General features: G+C 38.4%; 2 protein-coding genes across 2 annotated transcripts; both read right to left on the bottom strand.

The window, feature by feature from the left end:
* Nucleotides 1-4,950: 4,950 nt before the first annotated feature.
* Nucleotides 4,951-5,809, bottom strand: LOC103706518 (protein P21-like). Its single transcript, XM_008790648.4, has one exon. The coding sequence runs from the start codon at nt 5,783-5,785 to the stop codon at nt 5,102-5,104; it is 684 nt and encodes a 227-aa protein (XP_008788870.2). The 5' UTR covers nt 5,786-5,809; the 3' UTR covers nt 4,951-5,101.
* A 5,186-nt stretch (nt 5,810-10,995) lies between these two features.
* On the bottom strand, nt 10,996-13,494 carry LOC103709855 (patellin-4-like). Its single transcript, XM_008795379.4, has 4 exons — nt 12,398-13,494; nt 11,714-11,838; nt 11,484-11,628; nt 10,996-11,364 (listed from the first exon to the last, which is right to left on the bottom strand). Exons 1-4 carry the CDS (start codon nt 13,346-13,348, stop codon nt 11,116-11,118), a joined length of 1,470 nt encoding a protein of 489 aa, XP_008793601.2. The 5' UTR covers nt 13,349-13,494; the 3' UTR covers nt 10,996-11,115.
* Between the last annotated feature and the right edge of the window lie 5,917 nt (nt 13,495-19,411).

Raw genomic sequence — 19,411 nt, 5'->3', positions numbered from 1 at the left:
ATAAAAGATGAGCAATATATTATTCTTTTATAATATATAACTAGGTAATATAATTAACATATAAAATATATATAATGTTGGGGTTGAGACGCATTAAGTTATTTTTTTATTTTTTTTAGGTCCGAATCTAGGCTTTTTTTTCCTCCGTGCCTGTCCTATCTATTTTAGTATCTAAGTCCACTAAATTTCGAGCTAGGCCAGCCGATCATTTGGCTAGTTTTTTCAATATTGCTATTTAGCTTTGACTAGTGGTTGGAATTTTTGTTTTTTTATTTGTTCTTGTACCTCTCTCTAAAGGGGGTCTATCTCTCTTTCTTGGTGAATCTTTCTGGGTTAGCTCATTTTCTCAGGAAAAAAAAAGATACAAGTTTACTTTCCAACACTCGAAATGATTCTATATATCAATGGTAGGTGAATCAAATTATCATTATAATCTGGTGATTTGGGGTAGTATCCTCAACACCATTAATCTCAAAATTGAAACAAAAATTTCCTAGTTGCTAACTTAGGATTTCCTGCCTTGAGTAAAAACACCCTTAACCAGTACTTTTTTTTAAAAAGCCGCTGATTGAAGAAACTTCATGGTCACCTTTTTGCCCAATGACTGCCTGCAATCTAGGAATCTAGCATATGAAGAAAATCACCGTAGATCGCCACTTTAAATCAACCCCAAGCTAGTAACAATGAAATGAAGTAATGACGTCCTCCTTATCGGTCGCTTCATGTGGCTATGTCAGTGGAATCCTACATAAGCCTGCCTAATTCAGGCAAGAAACCCTAAGGGAACCTTAGCTCACATGAGCACCATAGTGCAGAGCAAGAGCAAAATTATAACTAAAAACAATCAAGATTAAACTAGAAGTAAAAATTATAAATAAAAGAATTGAAAAATATCCAAAAGCTAGATCTGAAGTAGAGCTGATCACGGTCGGGCCTTGGGCGTAAACTCTATTCATCTTTAATCGGGCTTCGGGCTAGGCCTTGATTTTTTCTGTGCCCAAACCTAGCCCATGTTCAGCTCTAATTTGAAGAGAAAAGTTTAGAATTAGAAGCAAAACTAAGGCTAAGGGATAACTAGAAGGCTTCATACCTTCTTTTCCTAGTAGATCTTCGATCTTGCATCTCTAATCATCATAGGGCCTCGCTAGAAGAGTCCTAGTCTCCAACCAATTGTTTTATTTGAACCTTTGCCTCGCTCCATGGGTTCTTGAGAAGCCTTATACCATACAAAAATTGAGAAGAATCTCAAATATATTCTTTGTTGGTTTCTAAGTGATAAGGGCGGCATCTGTAGGTTTCAGGACCTTTACATTGAAGCAAACTTGTGGAGGGCTCCTTGAAACTTGAATAGAAATCAAAAATCAAAGTCTTGGCACAATTAAATTAAAAATAATTTCCATAAGGGCTAGATTTTAGAAACAGATTTTTCTTTTAACAGTAATATGTATAATCAATATGTGATGAGTACCAAATTTTCATTGTCAAAGATTCTGTTAAATATGTATAATGTTAGCTATAATTCTATCTGATCTTTTGTTATGCACCAAACATTTTATTATGTAGTTCAAATTGTTGGAGTCATTGCGATCTCCAACATGTCTTTTCTCTGTTTTTAGGTGTTACCTCACGATGAGCTTTAAGCACAACAAATCCAAGCCTAGTCCTAGTAGAATTTTGTTTTGCAGTGAAATTTTATCTTTTAGTGAGAGTTTTAGGGAGGGAGAAAGTAGTGTATGGTGTGGTTGAAAAAAGGGGGGCGTAAGAGAACCAAAGACATCTTCTTTGGTGAGGCATGAGAGACAGAGTGCTTTCTTGTGTGGCTTACAACTTTTAATAAAATATATTTTTTTTCTATTTTTTTCTAGCATCATCATATCTTATACTTATACCACAATTACTATATTAAGCACAATTATAGTATCATAATCCATCTCATACACAAATCAACTTGCATGCATAATCCTTTAAAGTCTTAACAAACAAGATACACACATGATCCATAAAGTATAAGATTAAGAATAGGCTACTTACCTAAATAAATTGCATCAATAACACTTCATAAGTTATGTAAGTAAATGCGTACATGATCCATAACATAATAAGATCAAGACAGTTTACTTACACTTTATAATTTATGCAAGAAAGCGTATACATGATCCATAATAAGATTAAGGCAAGTTACTTATAGAAATTCGCTTTTCAATTTCTTACGTCCGGATGACAAATCCTTGATCACCTAAATTAATAATAAAGGTGTTACATTATTTTCTATTTATTTCATATGTTTATCATAACATGATTTCACTGGCCTGGATCCCATCTAAGGATCTGGCCCAAGTCCAATTTACCTAGTTTGGAGCCCTTGAGCTCGATTTAGAACCAAATTGGGTTCACGTAGGTCAATTGGGCTTTTAATTAAAGAATTGGGCTTGAGTCAGGGTCAGCCTGTGGCTAATCTGATCTCCAATTAATTGAATTGGGCTTGAATTGGGCCTGATTTGAACTCAATTAGGTCTGCTGAGACTAACTCATCTCAATTGGGCTTGGACCCGACCCAATTGGGTTCGAATTCAATCTAATTTACTCAATTTGGTCTGTTCAGACTCAGCTCCATTTAATTAGGTTCAGACCCGACTCAATTCGGCTTGGATTTAGCCTGATTTATTTAATTGTGGTTCGCTCAGACTTAGCCCAATCTAATTGGGCTCGGGTTCAGGTTTAAAGTGGGTTTACTAAACCCACTTTCTTTTTATTTGGGCCTAACAGGTTCAGACCCAAACCTGGATCCGACCAATTAGGCCGGACCCGTTTAAGGGCTCTTCTCCGGCCTTCCAGAGGCTTCCGCCTCTTCCACTCCCGCTCCCCTCTCTCTCTTTTGGTCTCTCTCTCTCTCTCTTCCTCCTTCATCCTCCATCGAAGCCCTAGCCCTTCCACTAGCTGTGGCCTTCTTCTGCTTCATCCCCTTCCTCTTCCCTCGTCGTCCTCCACCACCTCCCCTTCCAAGAGTTGCGGCGGCGGAAGAGGAAGGGTTACCCCCCTTCAAAGTGGTGCCGGTAGGGGCGGCGGCGGGGGGGGGGGGGGGGGGGGGGGGGGGGGGGGGGTGTGCTTAGTCTTCGGGAATCCCTTATCTATTCCGACCATGGTGAAGTAGAGCCGTCGTCTGAGGATAAAGCCTCGATGTTCGGGTAAGTAAAATATATTTATTTTTGTTTAACTATTTTCTTCTTTCTTCCCCTTCTTCTTTTCTTTTTCTTCTTCTCCTCCCTCTTTGGTGGCGCTACCACCTCCTCACCGGGAAGAGGTGGGGCATCGGCCGGAGGGCTGGCAGCCCAGCAGCCGCACCTTGTGCCCTAGGCGCTTGGAAGCCAAGCCCGTGCTCACAGGTCAAGCTCAGTTGGGCTCGGCCCGGATGGCTGCTGAACCTGGGCCGTCCTTGGTTGTGATCGGCCCAGTTCCGTTATTGGGCCTAGGCCGGCCCACGGTCTGTCCTTGTGCATGGGTCTGGCGTGGGGTGGAACCTGTCGGCCGATTTCCATCTCCTTTGTGCTAGAGTTTTTTTTCCTTTATTTCACTGTTGAAACAGAGGGGAGAAACATTCCACAGAGGAACTCTCCTCTTTCTTAGTTTAAACCAATTTACTTAAGTAAACCAAGTCTTACCCTGTTCCTGGTTGGCTGTAGCCGAGCAGTAATCCCTTCCACAGTCCCTCCTTCCTCTCCTTAGGGCTCTAGGGTTCCTTTCCTTTAGCTCTTCGAGTCAAAGGTTCGGCTTCTTTAGTACAGTACTCCAGAGGGGCTAGGGATAAAGAGGGTATAGTAATCCATGGTTAAAAATTGGGAGTTTAAATAAACCCCCTTAGGCGGTGACCTCTGAAGAGGTGGCACCCTCTCCTTCCTCCTTGCTCAGGAAGCCTACAGCAGCTGCCTTTTCCCTCTGGCCAGCTAGGCTTGTTACTTCAACTTGAGGTTGGAGGTCGCGGACTCCCATTCTGCATGGATGAGGGCCCAACAGCTAGCCTTTTCCCTACTGGCCAGCTGGGGCCCATCACCTCAACCTGGGGTATGAGGGGGCAGCCTTTAAATGGGCTGCCAACCTCGGGCCCAAGTTGGTCCATTTAGTGACCTAGCCCAATACCCTTAAACTGGGCTTCAAAATATTGGGCCCGGTTAGTATTGGGCCTGGATATTACAGGTTGAACTTTCTAAAAGTTGGAAAGTCATTCTAAGAGAGAGGCTTTAGCTTTGCATAGAGCTTGTTCACATGGACTCCAAATAAGGAGTTGTGGTGCCCCTTCCCCATGGGCTAGACGAGAAGATTGCTAGGGTGCATGACACATCGGGTCCAGTCCTTGTGGGACCAGTGCACTCAAAAAAAAAAAATGGAGAAAATGAAGGGAAGGCCTGATTAGGAAGGAAGCCGTTTTTGACAGTGAAAAGCTGCCCTGTTCTTTTGGGAATCTAATTGCTCTTCTATTCATGTGGGAGTCACATTCTTTGAGATGCTTTTTCTTCTTCTTTCCTTTTTATAGTTTTAGAGTTAGCTTATACTGCAAGAACAGTGCTTAATTCTGTCTGAATTTTCTTATAGTTTGGCTTCCTGTTGGCTGTTCAACAGTCACATTGGGAGAAATTTAGTCTTCATCTTTGTTTGATTTTATTGTTGTTAATTACTCTAGGGAGAGGACATGTAATTTTGAGAGACATCTATTAAGACATCTAGTAAGGCAACCACTGTATTTATCTCCAATCAATATATACCTCAAGTTCCACAGGGCAAAAGGGGATGGTGCAACTGATGGGGTCAGTGAGCGCTGGAATTGGTCCATTTACCAGATATTACGCTAGTGCCATACTGGAGGGGAAATGTATTGCCGAATAGAGCAACTTGCTATACCATTTTCTTATTTTTGTAGTCATCCATAAGATATTGAAGATGGAGAAGTGCATTTACTAACAGTAAACAATTATTTCTATAATTCCAATAATGCTGCATGCATCACAGGCCAGTTTAATTGCTCGTAAATTTGGTTACAAACACCTTATTCCAAAGCTATCACATACTCCAAACAGCGTCATGCATGGATCACCATGCTCTCAAAGCCTCAAGGGCAGAAGGTAACCTGGTAGTTGCTCCCACCGGGGCAGGTGAAGCTGGTGTTGACATAATCATCCGGGTAGCTAAACGCATTCGGGCACAGGCTCTTAAAGAACTTGGAATAGGTGGTTGGCTCGCAGCTGGAGCCGGACGGGCAGCAGTACTGAGCAGTCTTGAAGATGGTGCATGGGTCATCGCAGCCGCCGGTTACTTTGAGCGCGCTGGGACACTTCCCAACGACGTCGGCGGTGCATTGGATATCCATGCTGCAGTCTGACGAGGTGGAGCGGAAGTCCATGGGCACGTTGAAGCCCTGAACGAGGGAGATGTCGTTGAAGTCGAGGTTCTGGTACTGGTTGAGGGCGAATTCCGCGAGGGTGTTGGGTGGGGAGCCGTAGGAGGTGCAGGCGAGCTTGCCGCAGTCGCCGGTCTGGCACTTCCCGTTGCCGTTGGCATCGAAGGAGCAGCCAGTACGGGGCCAGATTCGGCCACCAGTGGTGCCGGCGTTAACAGTGACCGTCCAGGTCTGGCCTTTGTCGAGCTGCTTGCCGCCGCCGACGTTGCCGGTGGCTGCCCATGCAGCCCACACGGTGTAGGAACATTGGTTGACGACGTTGAAGGTGGCGGCGTGGGAGAGAGTGAGGAGGAAGAAGGGGAAGAAGAGGAGAGTGAGGGAGGTCGAGGAGGCCATTTTGAGACACAGGAAGATGGCCCTCTGGTTGAGGCTTGTGTGGGGTTCTGGGATGGGCAATAAGAGTATATATAGGGCGATGGGGGAGGGTAGGCTGAGGAGGAAGCGTTCTGTTTTCTTGTTTTTGTCCAACGTAGCCAGCGTGCTTTGGAACGTTCAAAGATACGATGGAATTGTCTACCGAGAAATCAAGACTTCAAGTAGGGACGACAGGCGGCTTGACTGAGAGGGGCAGAGAAAAGAAAGATAATGCTAACTAGGCTTAGCATTTTTAACACGTCTAATGCTGCGTTTTTTTCCAGTTTCGCTGCTAAGCAGCTGCCACCTGATTTGGGAAACATGCTGCAGATGCCCATAGTAAAATGATAATGTTGTGAGAAGTATAACGTAATATATTTGACTAATTATATGCTAGTGAATAATCCAAAAATAAGTGCAACATAAGAAACTGGTATATATGCACGTCGAGTTCTGTCAAAATTTTAGTTTTTTATTTTTTCCTTGAGCCAAGCTCTTCTAAACGAAAATATTTAAATGACAAATAATATTAGAGCACTATGCCACCCGTTTCATAGTTTTCTCAAATTAATTTTCCCCCAAAATTTATCCCAACCCAGACTACTTGCAATAAATTTCCAACAATTTTGTCTCTAAATATGTCTGTTTAAAACTTATACAGAAAAAATATGTATAAACAAGTGTTTACATCTGCTTGCATTTTAATATGCATAAAGTCAATCATCTTGAAACTTCCTTGCTTATATAATTTATTTTTTTCAAGAGAGTCTAGAGAGTCTGATCCCCACCTTTTCTGCCTTATATCTATCCCACCTTCGAGGGGCCTAATCCAATCAGGATCGAATCCTCCGATCCTTTGCCCAAGTGGTAAGGAGTGATATTATTTGAGCAAGTACCAGCTGAAAATACGTGTTTCTGTGCTTAAAACTATTTCATTTTTAGATACTTGCATGTGTATGTGGATCCATAAAAAATGAAAAACCTTAGGGGCCCTCTAATTATCCATCCATCTCTTATGTCAAGGCCAGCATCCTTGCGTCCATCCGATGGTCTCTAAATTCCTTAACTTCTTCTAATATTTTCCATGCACCAAATTTGACTATAGTTAATTTCCTTGGTGGTGACGATGTCCAACAGATAGAAATTGTGGGTGTGCTTGCTTGGTTCAAACCAATTGGTTGATCAGTTTCTAGAAGCCTTTTCTAGATGGACCTACTAAAAGAAATGGCAAAAATCCCATTTTCCAGGTGGATTTGCACTAAATCAAACAACACTTGCTTATGGTGGCCTTTCATAGATTTTATGAGGATACAAATTCTCTTCTAAAGTTTACCATGTATGCATTTTACTTAGGGTAACTAGGTCAATTTTTGCGAATGAGAAGAAGCATGAGTGAGTCGAAATCTCAGTCATATGTGAAATTGATAAAAGCACTTTCACGCTGTTTTTAAAATATCATTTATATATGATATTAAAAAATATAAAGCAATCCATGAACTATATGCATGGCAAATATAGGGGTCTCTCATACTCACCTAATGTGTTGATGTAACAAATTTAAAGTAAAGCAAGCGAGACTCAAGTCCAACTCACTTATATCCAGCCTCTAATGACTTCACCAATTGAACTAATTCATTACTACAATTTAGAATTTCACTCAAAAAAACAGATTTTCGACAAATTCATATTAATGTATAATACTTACAATTTTTGAACTAATGCCTTGGATGGTACTTTAAGATGATTGTCCTCGACTATGTTTTCAAAATTGTTCTTACAAAAATCTTAATCAAACTCTTCTAGATTCTTTCCATTTCAATGGTAGTGTACCCATGCACTAATTCCTTTATTCCGGTCATCGGACGAGGGGTGAGCACTGATCATAATTGAGGTTGCTAGCATTAAAATTATGTGTTTCATATTGTGAAAAACAGGGTTCTAGTAAAGAAGTTTAAATAAGCAATGATAGCTTTAACCTCTAATCTGGTATAGTAGAGATCTGTAGCTTAAGTGCTTTTTTATCACTAGGCAAGCCCACTTATACCCAAGAAACTAATTAATAAAATAAATAAATAAATAATCTTGTTTTTGGATTAACAAAAGGGCGGTCTTCAAGGAACTAGCACTACGTCGGCTTCTTAATAAAGTTTTACTTGCAGCATCAAGGACTTTTTTTCTTTTACAAAGTATGAATAAATTGTTGAGCCATAATTTCTTCAGGCTTATGGGGGAATTCGTGAGCACTATTAAACTAATGGTAAGTCCAATTTCGTATTCCTTTCCTAGGTCACTGCAAGAGGGGCACTCTGAGACAATTTTTTAGATATCATGATGTCACCATTGTATGGAATTCCATTTCTTAGAAAAGTTGTAGCTAAGAAATAGAAGATGATCTCTGGATAAGTCCGATGATATTTAATGTTTGCCTCTTTGGCCTAAGACTTGGAGGATCAACAAAAGGAAGACTAGTCAAATAGGATGACTATGTCAACAAGTGCATTCACCAAGGGAGGATCGAGGATTGGGATGGAATATCCATGTGGGAAGTTCCTCATCTAAAACCAATTTCACAGATTAAAGCATGGCCTCCATATGATCGTATGGGTTATAGGTTGCAATTGACTTATATCGGGTAAGACAAGTTATTAAAGTGGTTAAGTATAAGATAAATCTTAAATAGACTCAGTTGAAAAACCATGTCACTGTAAAATTTATAATTTCTTTAGATTAAAATTATATTGTAGCCAAATTAAAGACATTATAGCAGATAAATCTTCGAACGGTTTCATAAAAAGGCATATTAGGATGCAATATACATTCTTAGATTTTCTAAATCTTGCCTTACACTAAAATTATTAGATGCCATTTGCATCTTTGCATTCAGTATAATGGGTATAACATATATACGTACCATACATGGATGGATGGATGGATGAATGTACAAGACACATACATACGTATATATATACAACACATATACATATATATACACATATATAAATATACATGCATACATATGTGTGTGTGTGTGTTGTTGAATTTACAAGTCATAGAGATCGAATCCAAAATGACTTAGAACACTCATTTGAGTCTAAGTCGATTTATTCTATTTTATATATTGGATTATCCTGATTATTGTAGGAATACTAATTCGAGTTTAAATTGACTTACTCTATTATATATATCTCTTGTAGCCCTAAGGGATGAGAGCAATTGAGTATCCTAGAGATTAGGTATATTGGGGCTAGATTTTGTGCGAAAATCTTGTACTTTGTAATCTTTAATTTTTTTTATAGTAAAGCTTTTGCATCATCTCTACCCGTAGACGTAGGTTAATAGTCTGAACTATATAAATATTGAGTTCTTGCTCTTTTCTATTTTTCTTTCTTGTTTTGTTAGTTTATCTGCCTGTCGCAATAAGTGGTATCAAAACCTTGGTCTTTTCGATTAGAATTTCGCAATGATGACTACAAAATTCAAAATTGAAAAGTTTAATGGCGCAAACAATTTCAGTATTTGGAAGATTAAGATGCGAGCCTTTTTGGTGCAATAATGGTTGTGGAAGGCATTGGAAGGCAAGGAGAAGTTATCAGATAGCATATCTAATAGAAACAAGAAGCAGCTACTGGCAAAGGCATACGATACAATTCAATTATGTTTGGCAGACGAGATGCTTAGAGAAGTTGTTAAAAATAAGACAACTGCTAAACTATGGTTAAAATTGGAGGGTAGATACATGACCAAGTCATTTATAAATAAATTATATTTGAAGCATCGGCTCTACCACCTACGCGTGAAAAAAGGTACGCCTGTAAAAAATTATATAGATGAATTTAATAAAGCTATCTTGGTTTTAAAAAATTTTAGTGCTCTAACTGATGATTAGACCCTTATTTTGTTGTGCTCATTACCATCCTCTTATGAGAATTTAGTTGATACCATACTGTATGGTAGAGAATCTCTTTCAATTAGTGGTATAAAAGATGCCTTACAATCTAAAGAGTTGAAGAAAAAGATATTTGGAAGTTATGTGGAGAATGAAGGAGAAGGCTTGATTGTTAGAGGTTGGAGGAGGGAAAGCGGTTCTAGCAATATGGGGAAGACCAAATCAAAGTCGAAACATAGAAACATCTGTTGTTTGTACTGTCATAAGAAAGGACACCTTAAAAGACTTTGTCTAAAGAGAAAAGAAAATAATGAAAAGAGAGAGCTTGACTCTAAAGCAAATATTAGAAGAAGGTAGTGAGGTTTTGTCTGTCAGTGTCAGTAGCTCTAGAAGAAGGTGGATTCTTGATTTTAATTGTTTCTTACATATGACTCCTAATGAAGATTTGTTTTCTACCTATCAAACTAATAAAAGGTTCTGTTGGAAGATAATAAATCTGTTGTGGTTGTTAATATTGGAACAATTTGATTTGAGACCTATGATGGTACTGTGAGGACCTTAGAAGTTTGGCATGTTCCAAAATTGAAAAAGAACATGATTTTCTTGGATACTTTGGATTCTCAAGGGTATAAGGATACTAGTGAGAATAGTTGTTGAAAGTCTCTAAGATGGTCCATATAATGATAAAAAGGGAAGTCGGTCAGTGGCTTGTATCATTTACTGAGTAAAATAATAAGCGGTACTGCAACAGTTTCTTCATCATTAGGGTTGTTAGATACGGATATTACTCAAACTATGCTGGTTAGTTCTTTCCTTTAGCTGCTTTTCTCTTCCATATTTCTCGAGATTTAATTAATGGGTATACAAGGATCATCTTGTACGAGTTGCCCACCTTTTTCAGGTTGGGTTTGAAGAATCCTAGCATTTGGAGCTATCCTATTTCTTCCTCTCAGCTTGCTTCTTTATAAGAGAGGCCTCAAAGTTGGCGAGACGAAGTATGTGGCCCAATACTCTTTCCGAGGCATCCTTTATTTTTTTTTTATAAGTGAAAACAACAATTTATATAGCTCTAATGTGAGTACATCCTGCTAAATTACGAGAAGGTAAAAAGTACGAAGAAGAAGAAGGTATGTCCACTGGGGATGTCCAAAGAAACTCTTCGGAATGTCGAGGCGTCCATTGATGAACCTGAACTTTATCCGTGCTGCTATAGAGTTTGGGGATCATAATCTTTTTTCACTTCAAGCAAGTTGAGCACACCCTCACCCTGGAGGAGGCACTCAGCACACGGTACAGTAAACATGAGTTCATACAAAAGAAATCTTTAGAATGTGATCGACAGTTACAATCAAACCATCATAAGCACAAACAAGACAAACCAACCTGTCCGGACACAATAATTTGAAATCTCACCCCAAGTCATGACTCAAGAACTCTTTGCCTTGCACCTAAATAAGACCTTCTTCTTTTTGAACGTGGTATTCTCAATTGATATCACAACCTTGCCCGGCTCATTGTTCTTAAACGAGTTCCGAACTGGTCCTCCCTGAGCTCCCATTTTCTTACCCTTTTGAATGATGATGGTGTATGACCTTTCATCGGTCGGTATAAACTCCTCTTTGTAGTTAACCTCCCAGCCCAAAACAGTCAAATCCCAAATGAAGGTAGTCCCAACCTGCACTCATCAAGCTCAAAATTTACCAATCTTTAGAAGAATATCATGCACTAAAATACTTTGTCTCAATAGCTTAAGTTTAGAGATGTTAGCTTAAGGGGGAAGGTTTGATGTTTTACCTCTGGCACAGGAATTTCTACATTTTCTGTGGAACCAGCTTTAACTCTGAGCTCTGTAACCCTACCATCATCGGCGGAAAATTCAGTTTCATTCTCGCGTTTCAGACCACCATAGCATACAGGGATATTTCCAGCAGGAATATATCTGTAAGGAATATCTGGATTGCTAAGAATTTACCATCATATTTTGTACTTGAAACGAAGATGGTAGCTGAAATGAAAAAACTTACTTCAGAAGAGTTTCAGTAACCTTTGACGAGCGTGCAGAGACAAATTTGCTCCTGGTTCTTTGGGTTAGGAAAGGTGACAGGAGAGCATTGAATGCATAGTACCAGAAGGGGACGTTGATGAAGATCTACACTTCGGAATCATCGTCACAGTAGTTAAGTATTTGAGATAATTCAGTGTCGGGAAAAAGAATTAGTGAGAGAGCAGTAAAAAAAGCATACAGATCACTGGATTACAAAAGTGACAAATAATGCCACACGCCAGAACTACAAGGATGAGAGTGGCAACAACTGCAAGAAAAATGCTATGAAAACATGACTGCAAGAACTGGCACATATTAACAATCAAATGGTGTCGCTAATCTCTTCAGAGAGTATTAAAATTAGCATCAGTAATCAATGATACATGATCGTATTCTTCTACAAAATTTTGTCTGAAAATTTTGCTTATCTGTTGAAACAGTAAACTACAAATTACTTTCCAGGTGGAAAACACTGCAGATTTCAAATCAAAATTAACCAATAAAAGCAAAGAGAAGATTATCATCTTGGTTTTCTCCAAACTTTTGTCAGAAAATTCAGTATCATCCTCAGTTTCAATTTCAATAGCAGATATTTTAATTTCACATATTAGAAAAGTTGAATAAATGATTTAGATGACATGAGGCATGGTGGAACGATACTAACATTCTTAGCAACAAACTCCGGGTAGTTGTTCTGAAGCAGCTCGACGGCCTGATTAATTGTGAGCCTCAGCTCCTTCTTGGAAGGCCCGGGGGAGTTCTTTAGATCAATGATATTGACAAATGAAGCAATAGAACCCGGCTTGAAGTCTAGCTTCTGAATACCTTTCTCCATCAGCTGAACCCTCCACCTCACAAACTGCTCCCTCTTCTCCTCTGTCCCAAATGCCTTCATGTAGAGATCTTCATCCTGGAAAACCCCATGCACATTGTAGCAAACTGGACGTCCCTCGCGATCGACGCCATCCATGTAGCATGCATTTGCAAAATCTGCACCCAAGGAATCTTCATTGAGGATTGAATCAACTGCCGATTCCTTCCTCCACTGGAGTGTGTTCTGGAGCATCTCAAATGCTTCCTTAACTTTGAATTCTCGAGCTCGGAGAAACTTTAGGAGGACTACATTGTTTCTCTCGGGGCACTTGCTTGGCCGAAGTGGCACTCCCCATAGGGAGATGTCTTTGTCAATGGCCTCTGCTGCCTTCTCCTTGGCAGCCGAGTTATCCTCTTCACCTTCTCCATCAGGTTGACGTCTCTCTTTTTTATCTTCTTGCCGCTTTTCCTGCCTATCCTCCTTCTTGAAGAGCTTTCTCTTGAGGATGGCCTCTTCGACCTTTCCTCGCAGCTCCATCAAGGCCTTCTTCTCGCTATATTTTAAGTCAGAGAGGAAGTTGCTCTCCTCCTTGAAGGAAGAATTCTTCTGCATAAATGAACCCAGAGTTTTGGCCTCTTGGGGTACTTTGACCTTCTCCTCCTCCTCCTCTGCTTTGGGTTGCTCCCTTTTAGCCTTTTTTGTCTCTACCATCACTGCCTTGATGACCTCGGCAGGCTCCTCGACCGCCTTCACAGCAATACCAGCCACCTGGGTTTCCACGGATTTGTCTGCAGCGGCCATGATTGGTGCAAGGGGTGCAGTTGGGATCAAAGAAGGCAACGATTTCTCAGTGGAAGAAGTTTTGAGGAGAAGAAGATGAGGCTTTGGCTTTTTGGAAGAAACAGGGGATTGGTGCAAGAGGTCCTGCAAGGCTGGTTGACAGGAGAGACTGGCGTTGCAAAATGGAATCTCCCCGGGCCCCCAACTTTTATCTTATTCTCAAATGCTAATTTTTTTAATAGTTCAAAAAAAAGAATCCAGCCATTTTATGTATTTTTTTTTAATTTTCTAGAAAGGCTGCAAAAATAAAATGTACGCAATTGGCTCGTCATCTTTACTGTTACAAGAAAAATGCTCTATCTCTCCACATCTTTATCAACTTAGTTGCATCTAAGTATGTTATCAAACACTGATTAACGAGGTATCAGAAAATTATCTTTTTGACTAAAATTACAAATATCTAGTTCAGATTAAAATTAGAAATAATAATTAGCAAAAAGCTTTAGCATATTTATCAAATTGGATCGATGCCATGTTTTCTTGTGGCTTGCATTGCACTTTGACCTGCTAGTCAACTCTTAATTGGCTTTCCACTACCGAGGCAAGAAAATGGATCCAATTGTATTTGATATTTCATGGACTTTATGATTCTTGATTAATTTAAGAAACCTTATGAACTTGCGCAATATAATATCCATCATTATGCTCTTGTTTATTTCGGTATTCTTATTACATCCTTTTTCATTGGCTTTTCTAATTTTAATTTTTCTGAATTTTTTAAAGAACATGTATCATTTTGTTTTCCTGAATCCCCAACATTATTTATCAAATACAAAGCTATGTTGCAATGGGGTTTTTCCTCTCTTTTTATATCCAAGCTTGCCGGGTGACATTTGTGTTAGTTTAACAGAGACCTCGTGGTGGACCCTGAAGAAGAGACCCAACGTGGTGGTTCGAAACTGGAAAGGCTTGATTTGCGGTGCGGTTCCTTAATTTTTTTTGTTGACGGGTCCCACTCGAAGTTACCTGCACTGGTAGAAGGCAGGACAGCAGATTGTAGCATTCCTGTCTTGACACGTGTTCAAAACTACGAAAATTTTAGGTGGGCCCTGCATTGCCAAATAGGCGACAATCCAATAGATCTCCCTGTTTTTGTGCACCGGACAGAAGACAGAACTTAGAAGGTCCATAGGCATTCGCAAAATTTAGTAGTCCAGCGATGTAGCAGCTGAGGCAACATTAAGTAGTGTGGTCTAAGAACTTGACATATAATTTGTTGCGTGCATGAATCTAGCAGCAATCTTTGATTGATTTCATCTCAATGGCCGTGGTTGGCAATCACTGGAGACATCTTATAAGAAATAGGCCAAGTCCTAATTTCTATTCTCACCTTTTGTTTTTCTTTTTTTCATAAAAGATGAGCTATATATTATTCTATTATAACATATAAAATATATATAATGTCGAACGGGGTTGAGACGCATTAAGTTATTTTTTTAATTTTTTTAGGTCCGAGTCCAGCCTCTTTTTTTCCTTCGTGCCTGTCCTATTTATTTTTAGTACTAAATCTACTAAATTTTGGACTAGACTAGGCCGGCCATTTAGTTAGTTTTTGCAATGTTGCTATTTAGCTTTGACTGGTGGTTGGATTTTTTTTTTTATTTCTTTTTGTACCTCTCTCTCAAGAGGGTATATCTCTCATTCTTAGTGAATCTTTTTGGGTTAGCTCATTTTCTCCGAAAAAAAGATACAAGGTTACTTTCCAACACTTGCAATGATTCTATATATCAATGGTAGGTGAATCAAATTATCATTATAATCTGGTGAGTTAGGGTAGTATCCTACCAAGGCAACACCATTAATCTCAAAATCAAAGCAAAAATTTCCTAGTTGCTTGCTTAGGAGCTCTTGCTTTGAGTAAAAACACCCTTAACCAGTACTTTTATTTTAAAAGCCGCTGATTGAAGAAACTTCATGGTCGCCTTTTTGCCCAATGACTGCCTGCAATCTAGGAATCTAGCATATGAAGATAATCACCATAGATCACCCAAGGTAGTAACAATGAAACGAAGTAATGACGTCCTTTTTATCTGTCACTTCATGTGGCTATGTCTGTGCAATTCTACATGAGCCTGCCTAATTCAGGCAAGGAACCCTATGGGAACCTTAGCTCACATGAGCAACATGGTGCAGAGCAAGAGCAAAATTATAACTAAAAACAATCAAGATTAAACTGGAAGTAAAAATTATAAATAAAAGAATTGAAAAATATCCAAAAGCTAGATCTGACATGATCACGGTCGGGCCTTGGGCGTAAACTCTATTCATCTTTAATCGGGCTTCGGGCTAGGCCTTGATTTTTTCAGTGCCCAAACCTAGCCCATGTTCAGCTCTAATTTGAAGTGAAAAGTTTAGAATTAGAAGCAAAACTAAGGCTAAGGGATAACTAGAAGGCTTCATACCTTCTTTTCCTAGTAGATCTTCGATCTTGCATCTCTAATCATCATAGGGCCTCGCTAGAAGAGTCCTAGTCTCCAACCAATTGTTTTATTTGAACCTTTGCCTCGCTCCACGGGTTCTTGAGAAGCCTTATACCATACAAAAATTGAGAAGAATCTCAAATATATTCTTTGTTGGTTTCTAAGTGATAAGGGCGGCATCTATAGGTTTCAGGACCTTTACATTGAAGCAAACTTGTTGAGGGCTCCTTGAAACTTGAATAGAAATCAAACATCAAAGTCTTGACACAATTAAATTAAGAATAATTTCCATAAGGGCTAGATTTTAGAAACAGATTTTTCTTTTAACAGTAATATGTATAATCAATATGTGATGAGTACCAAATTTTCATTGTCAAAGATTCTGTTAAATATGTATAATGTTAGCTATAATTCTATCTGATCTTTTGTTATGCACCAAACATTTTATTATGTAGTTCAAATTGTTGGAGTCATTGCGATCTCCAACATGTCTTTTCTCTGTGTTTAGGTGTTAGCCCACGATGAGCTTTAAGCACAACAAATCCAAACCTAGTCCTAGTAGAATTTTGTTTTGCAGTGAAATTTTATCTTTTAGTGAGAGTTTAAGGAAGAGAGAAAGTAGCGTACGGTGTAGTTGAAAAAACGGGGGAGTAAGAGAACCTAAGGCATCTTCTTTGGTGAGGCATGAGAGACTGAGTGCTTTCTTGTGTGGCTTACAACTTCTAATAAAATATTTTTTTTTCTACTTTTTTTTTTCTTCTAGCAGCTTTTCTCTATTACTTGTCTTTCTGGTATTTGCTCTAGGTCATAGGCCGCCACGGATCCATCCCAAATAACATATCGTTCTATATGGTATCACAACCACTAGTTTGGTTTGGTGGTTCATGTGTTTATAGCTCGTTGTGGATCGAAAAATTGAATATCACCAGTCATGCATATTGGAAGGCTTGCATTAGGTTTTATTTGGTCAAGCAAGATTTATGGAAGATCATGAATGTAACAGATACGGTGATGCCATCAGAAATTTTTAACAATGCAGAAACGATGAAAAAATAAAAGATCAAAGTTGGTGTATATTCTCAGAACCAATATTGATGAAAATAATTATCAGCATATTCAAGATATAGAGGATCCGAAGATAGCATAGAATATTTTTGATGCTCTCCACTCAAAGTTGAATGAGGCTTGGCTTCAATTTTTGGAGAACAAAATTGGTGCTTTCAAATAAAATAATTTTACAATCTTTCAATATTTTGCTAAAAGAAAAAAAAATGTTTGATGAGCTTGGCATGCTTGATCCAAATTCTCATTATGATGAAAATGAATGGCGGAGGCAGTTGGCTCATATTTGAATAAGGAGCATAGTATTTATATGCTTTCTATTTTTGGATAGCCTAAACAACTTACATTAGGAGAGTTAGAAAATATACTTATTAATCAAGAAGCATTTAATAGTTAGATGTGTGATTTGCTTTATCCCCTGAAAAAAAAAGTGACCTTATTTTCTGGTAGTAAAAAAAGAAGTGGAATAAAATTTTAAAAATTCAGGAAATAGGTCAGTTGGAGAATTTGAGAAGATCAAAAATTCTAATCAGAAGAAAATTATAAATTCAAGAAGAATTGTCATAAATATTAAAAATTAGATCATAAAATTCAAAATTGTAGGATGATGGTCAAATATTTTAATGTTACATCCTCTACTTCACAGCATGGAGGAGAGAAGGAAACTGATAGTTAGACTCCCATTACTACTATTATTGATTCTAGTTGTTTTAATAGCCAACATGTATGTGTTTCTACTTCGTCTCATATATCAGACATTACTTTTGTTCATGTAAATTATCGATTTTGGATGTTCTAGTCATCTTACTGGTCATTAAGAGGTATTTGATTCTCTACATGATTATACTGGTTCTGATGCTATTGCTACCGCTGAAAATTCATTTTATCTTGTCAAAAGTATTGATAATTTATCTCTCACTTCATATACTAGTTTTTTTATTTATGTGAATAATGCTTATTATGTGCTTGGTATGATAAGTCTGATTTCCGTTTCATAAATTATATTCAAAAGGTATTCTCTTCTATTTGGGCCTCATACTGTAGAGATTTATGCTAATGACAAAGCCTATAGAAAGTTTATTACTCAAGGCAGAAAACTGAACAAGTTTTATGTTATGTTTGCAGGTAATTCTTATATGGATCGGACTCTTAAACATGATACAACTGATTTATGGCATGCTAAACTTGCTCGTATGAATTACGATAGACTTCAAGATATGCAGAGTAGGACATTGGTTAATAAGCTTCCTAGGATGAAGATCAATACTAGCACTATATACACTAGTTGCCAATATGAAAAAGATGCACAAGCTACCTTTTAATTAGAAAGACAAACAAGATTCTCTCAACTACTACAATTGATACATTCAAACCTTACTTGAAGGATTACTACTCCATCTTTAATTAGTTTGAGGTATGCAGTTATCCTTATTGATGAATTCTCTAGATATACCTAGGCTTATTTTGTTAAACAAAAATCAGAAGTGTTTGAGAAATTTAGCCAATTTAAAATTTCTGTTGAAAATTTCTTTAAATTAAAAATTAGTTGCTTAAGAACTCTCCAAGGAAATCCAAGTTGCTGAATGGCTAGTCAATGAAAATCCAACGCAGTTCCTTTGAGACTAGTCAAGTGTGAAGATTTCTTCTAGAAATAATTGTTAATTAAGGGATTGGAGTACATCACTTTGGTCTTGATCTTGCTTTTGCCATCATGAGGAAGAGGATTAAGTTCCTATCCTTCCCTTGGAGCATCATATAGTTTGCCAATGTATACCCAACTAGCACAACTCTCATATTCATATCAGGTCCATATTGCATCAGGATCATTAAAATAACTCTGACACTCTAATATATATATATTGTATGACTAAATGTAGTGGAATCTGATTATTTAGACTAGTTTTAATGAGATCTAGATCTGGACTACAATATTTAATGGACTGACCCATGAACCCAGCTCTAATCCCTAGGTCAATGGGGCCGAATTGCATTTTGGTCCATATTGATATATGCCTTCCAAATCGTTAGCTGGAGGCTGCAATTAGTTAATCAACAAGTGCTATGGAACCATGTCTGTGAATCTTCTCAAACATAAAAAGAGAACCATGGTTGCATGAGACTTCTCTCTAGAACGTTTCTAGTGAGAGAAGCTATGTAATTTGAGTTGTGTTTCCTGGGGTTAGAGGTAGAGCTAATCATGGGTTGGGTCTCGGGTCTAAACTACATTCTCTTTTTAGTTGGACTTCAGGCCGAGCCTATTTAAAATTTGACGTTTTCTATGCCCAAGTCTAACCCATGAACATCTTTAGTTAGAGAGTGGTAATTTATGATTCGACTCATCAACCCAATCTACAAACGATCTGACTCGACATATTTAATAAATGGGTTACGTTGGTCACGAGTTAGATTACATGTCTAATAAACAAGCTGGATTCGAGTTGGCAAAATTTTTGACCTAAGTCGCATCCGATCTAAACGGTATCCAACCCGATGGCCACCCGAACCTCTGAGCGCTCATTTTCTTGGGTTATGGGAACCAAAT

This window comes from Phoenix dactylifera, chromosome 16 (genome assembly GCF_009389715.1).
Source record: "Phoenix dactylifera cultivar Barhee BC4 chromosome 16, palm_55x_up_171113_PBpolish2nd_filt_p, whole genome shotgun sequence".
Lineage (NCBI taxonomy): Eukaryota > Viridiplantae > Streptophyta > Magnoliopsida > Arecales > Arecaceae > Phoenix > Phoenix dactylifera.
This window is presented reverse-complemented; position numbering and strand designations above follow the sequence as displayed.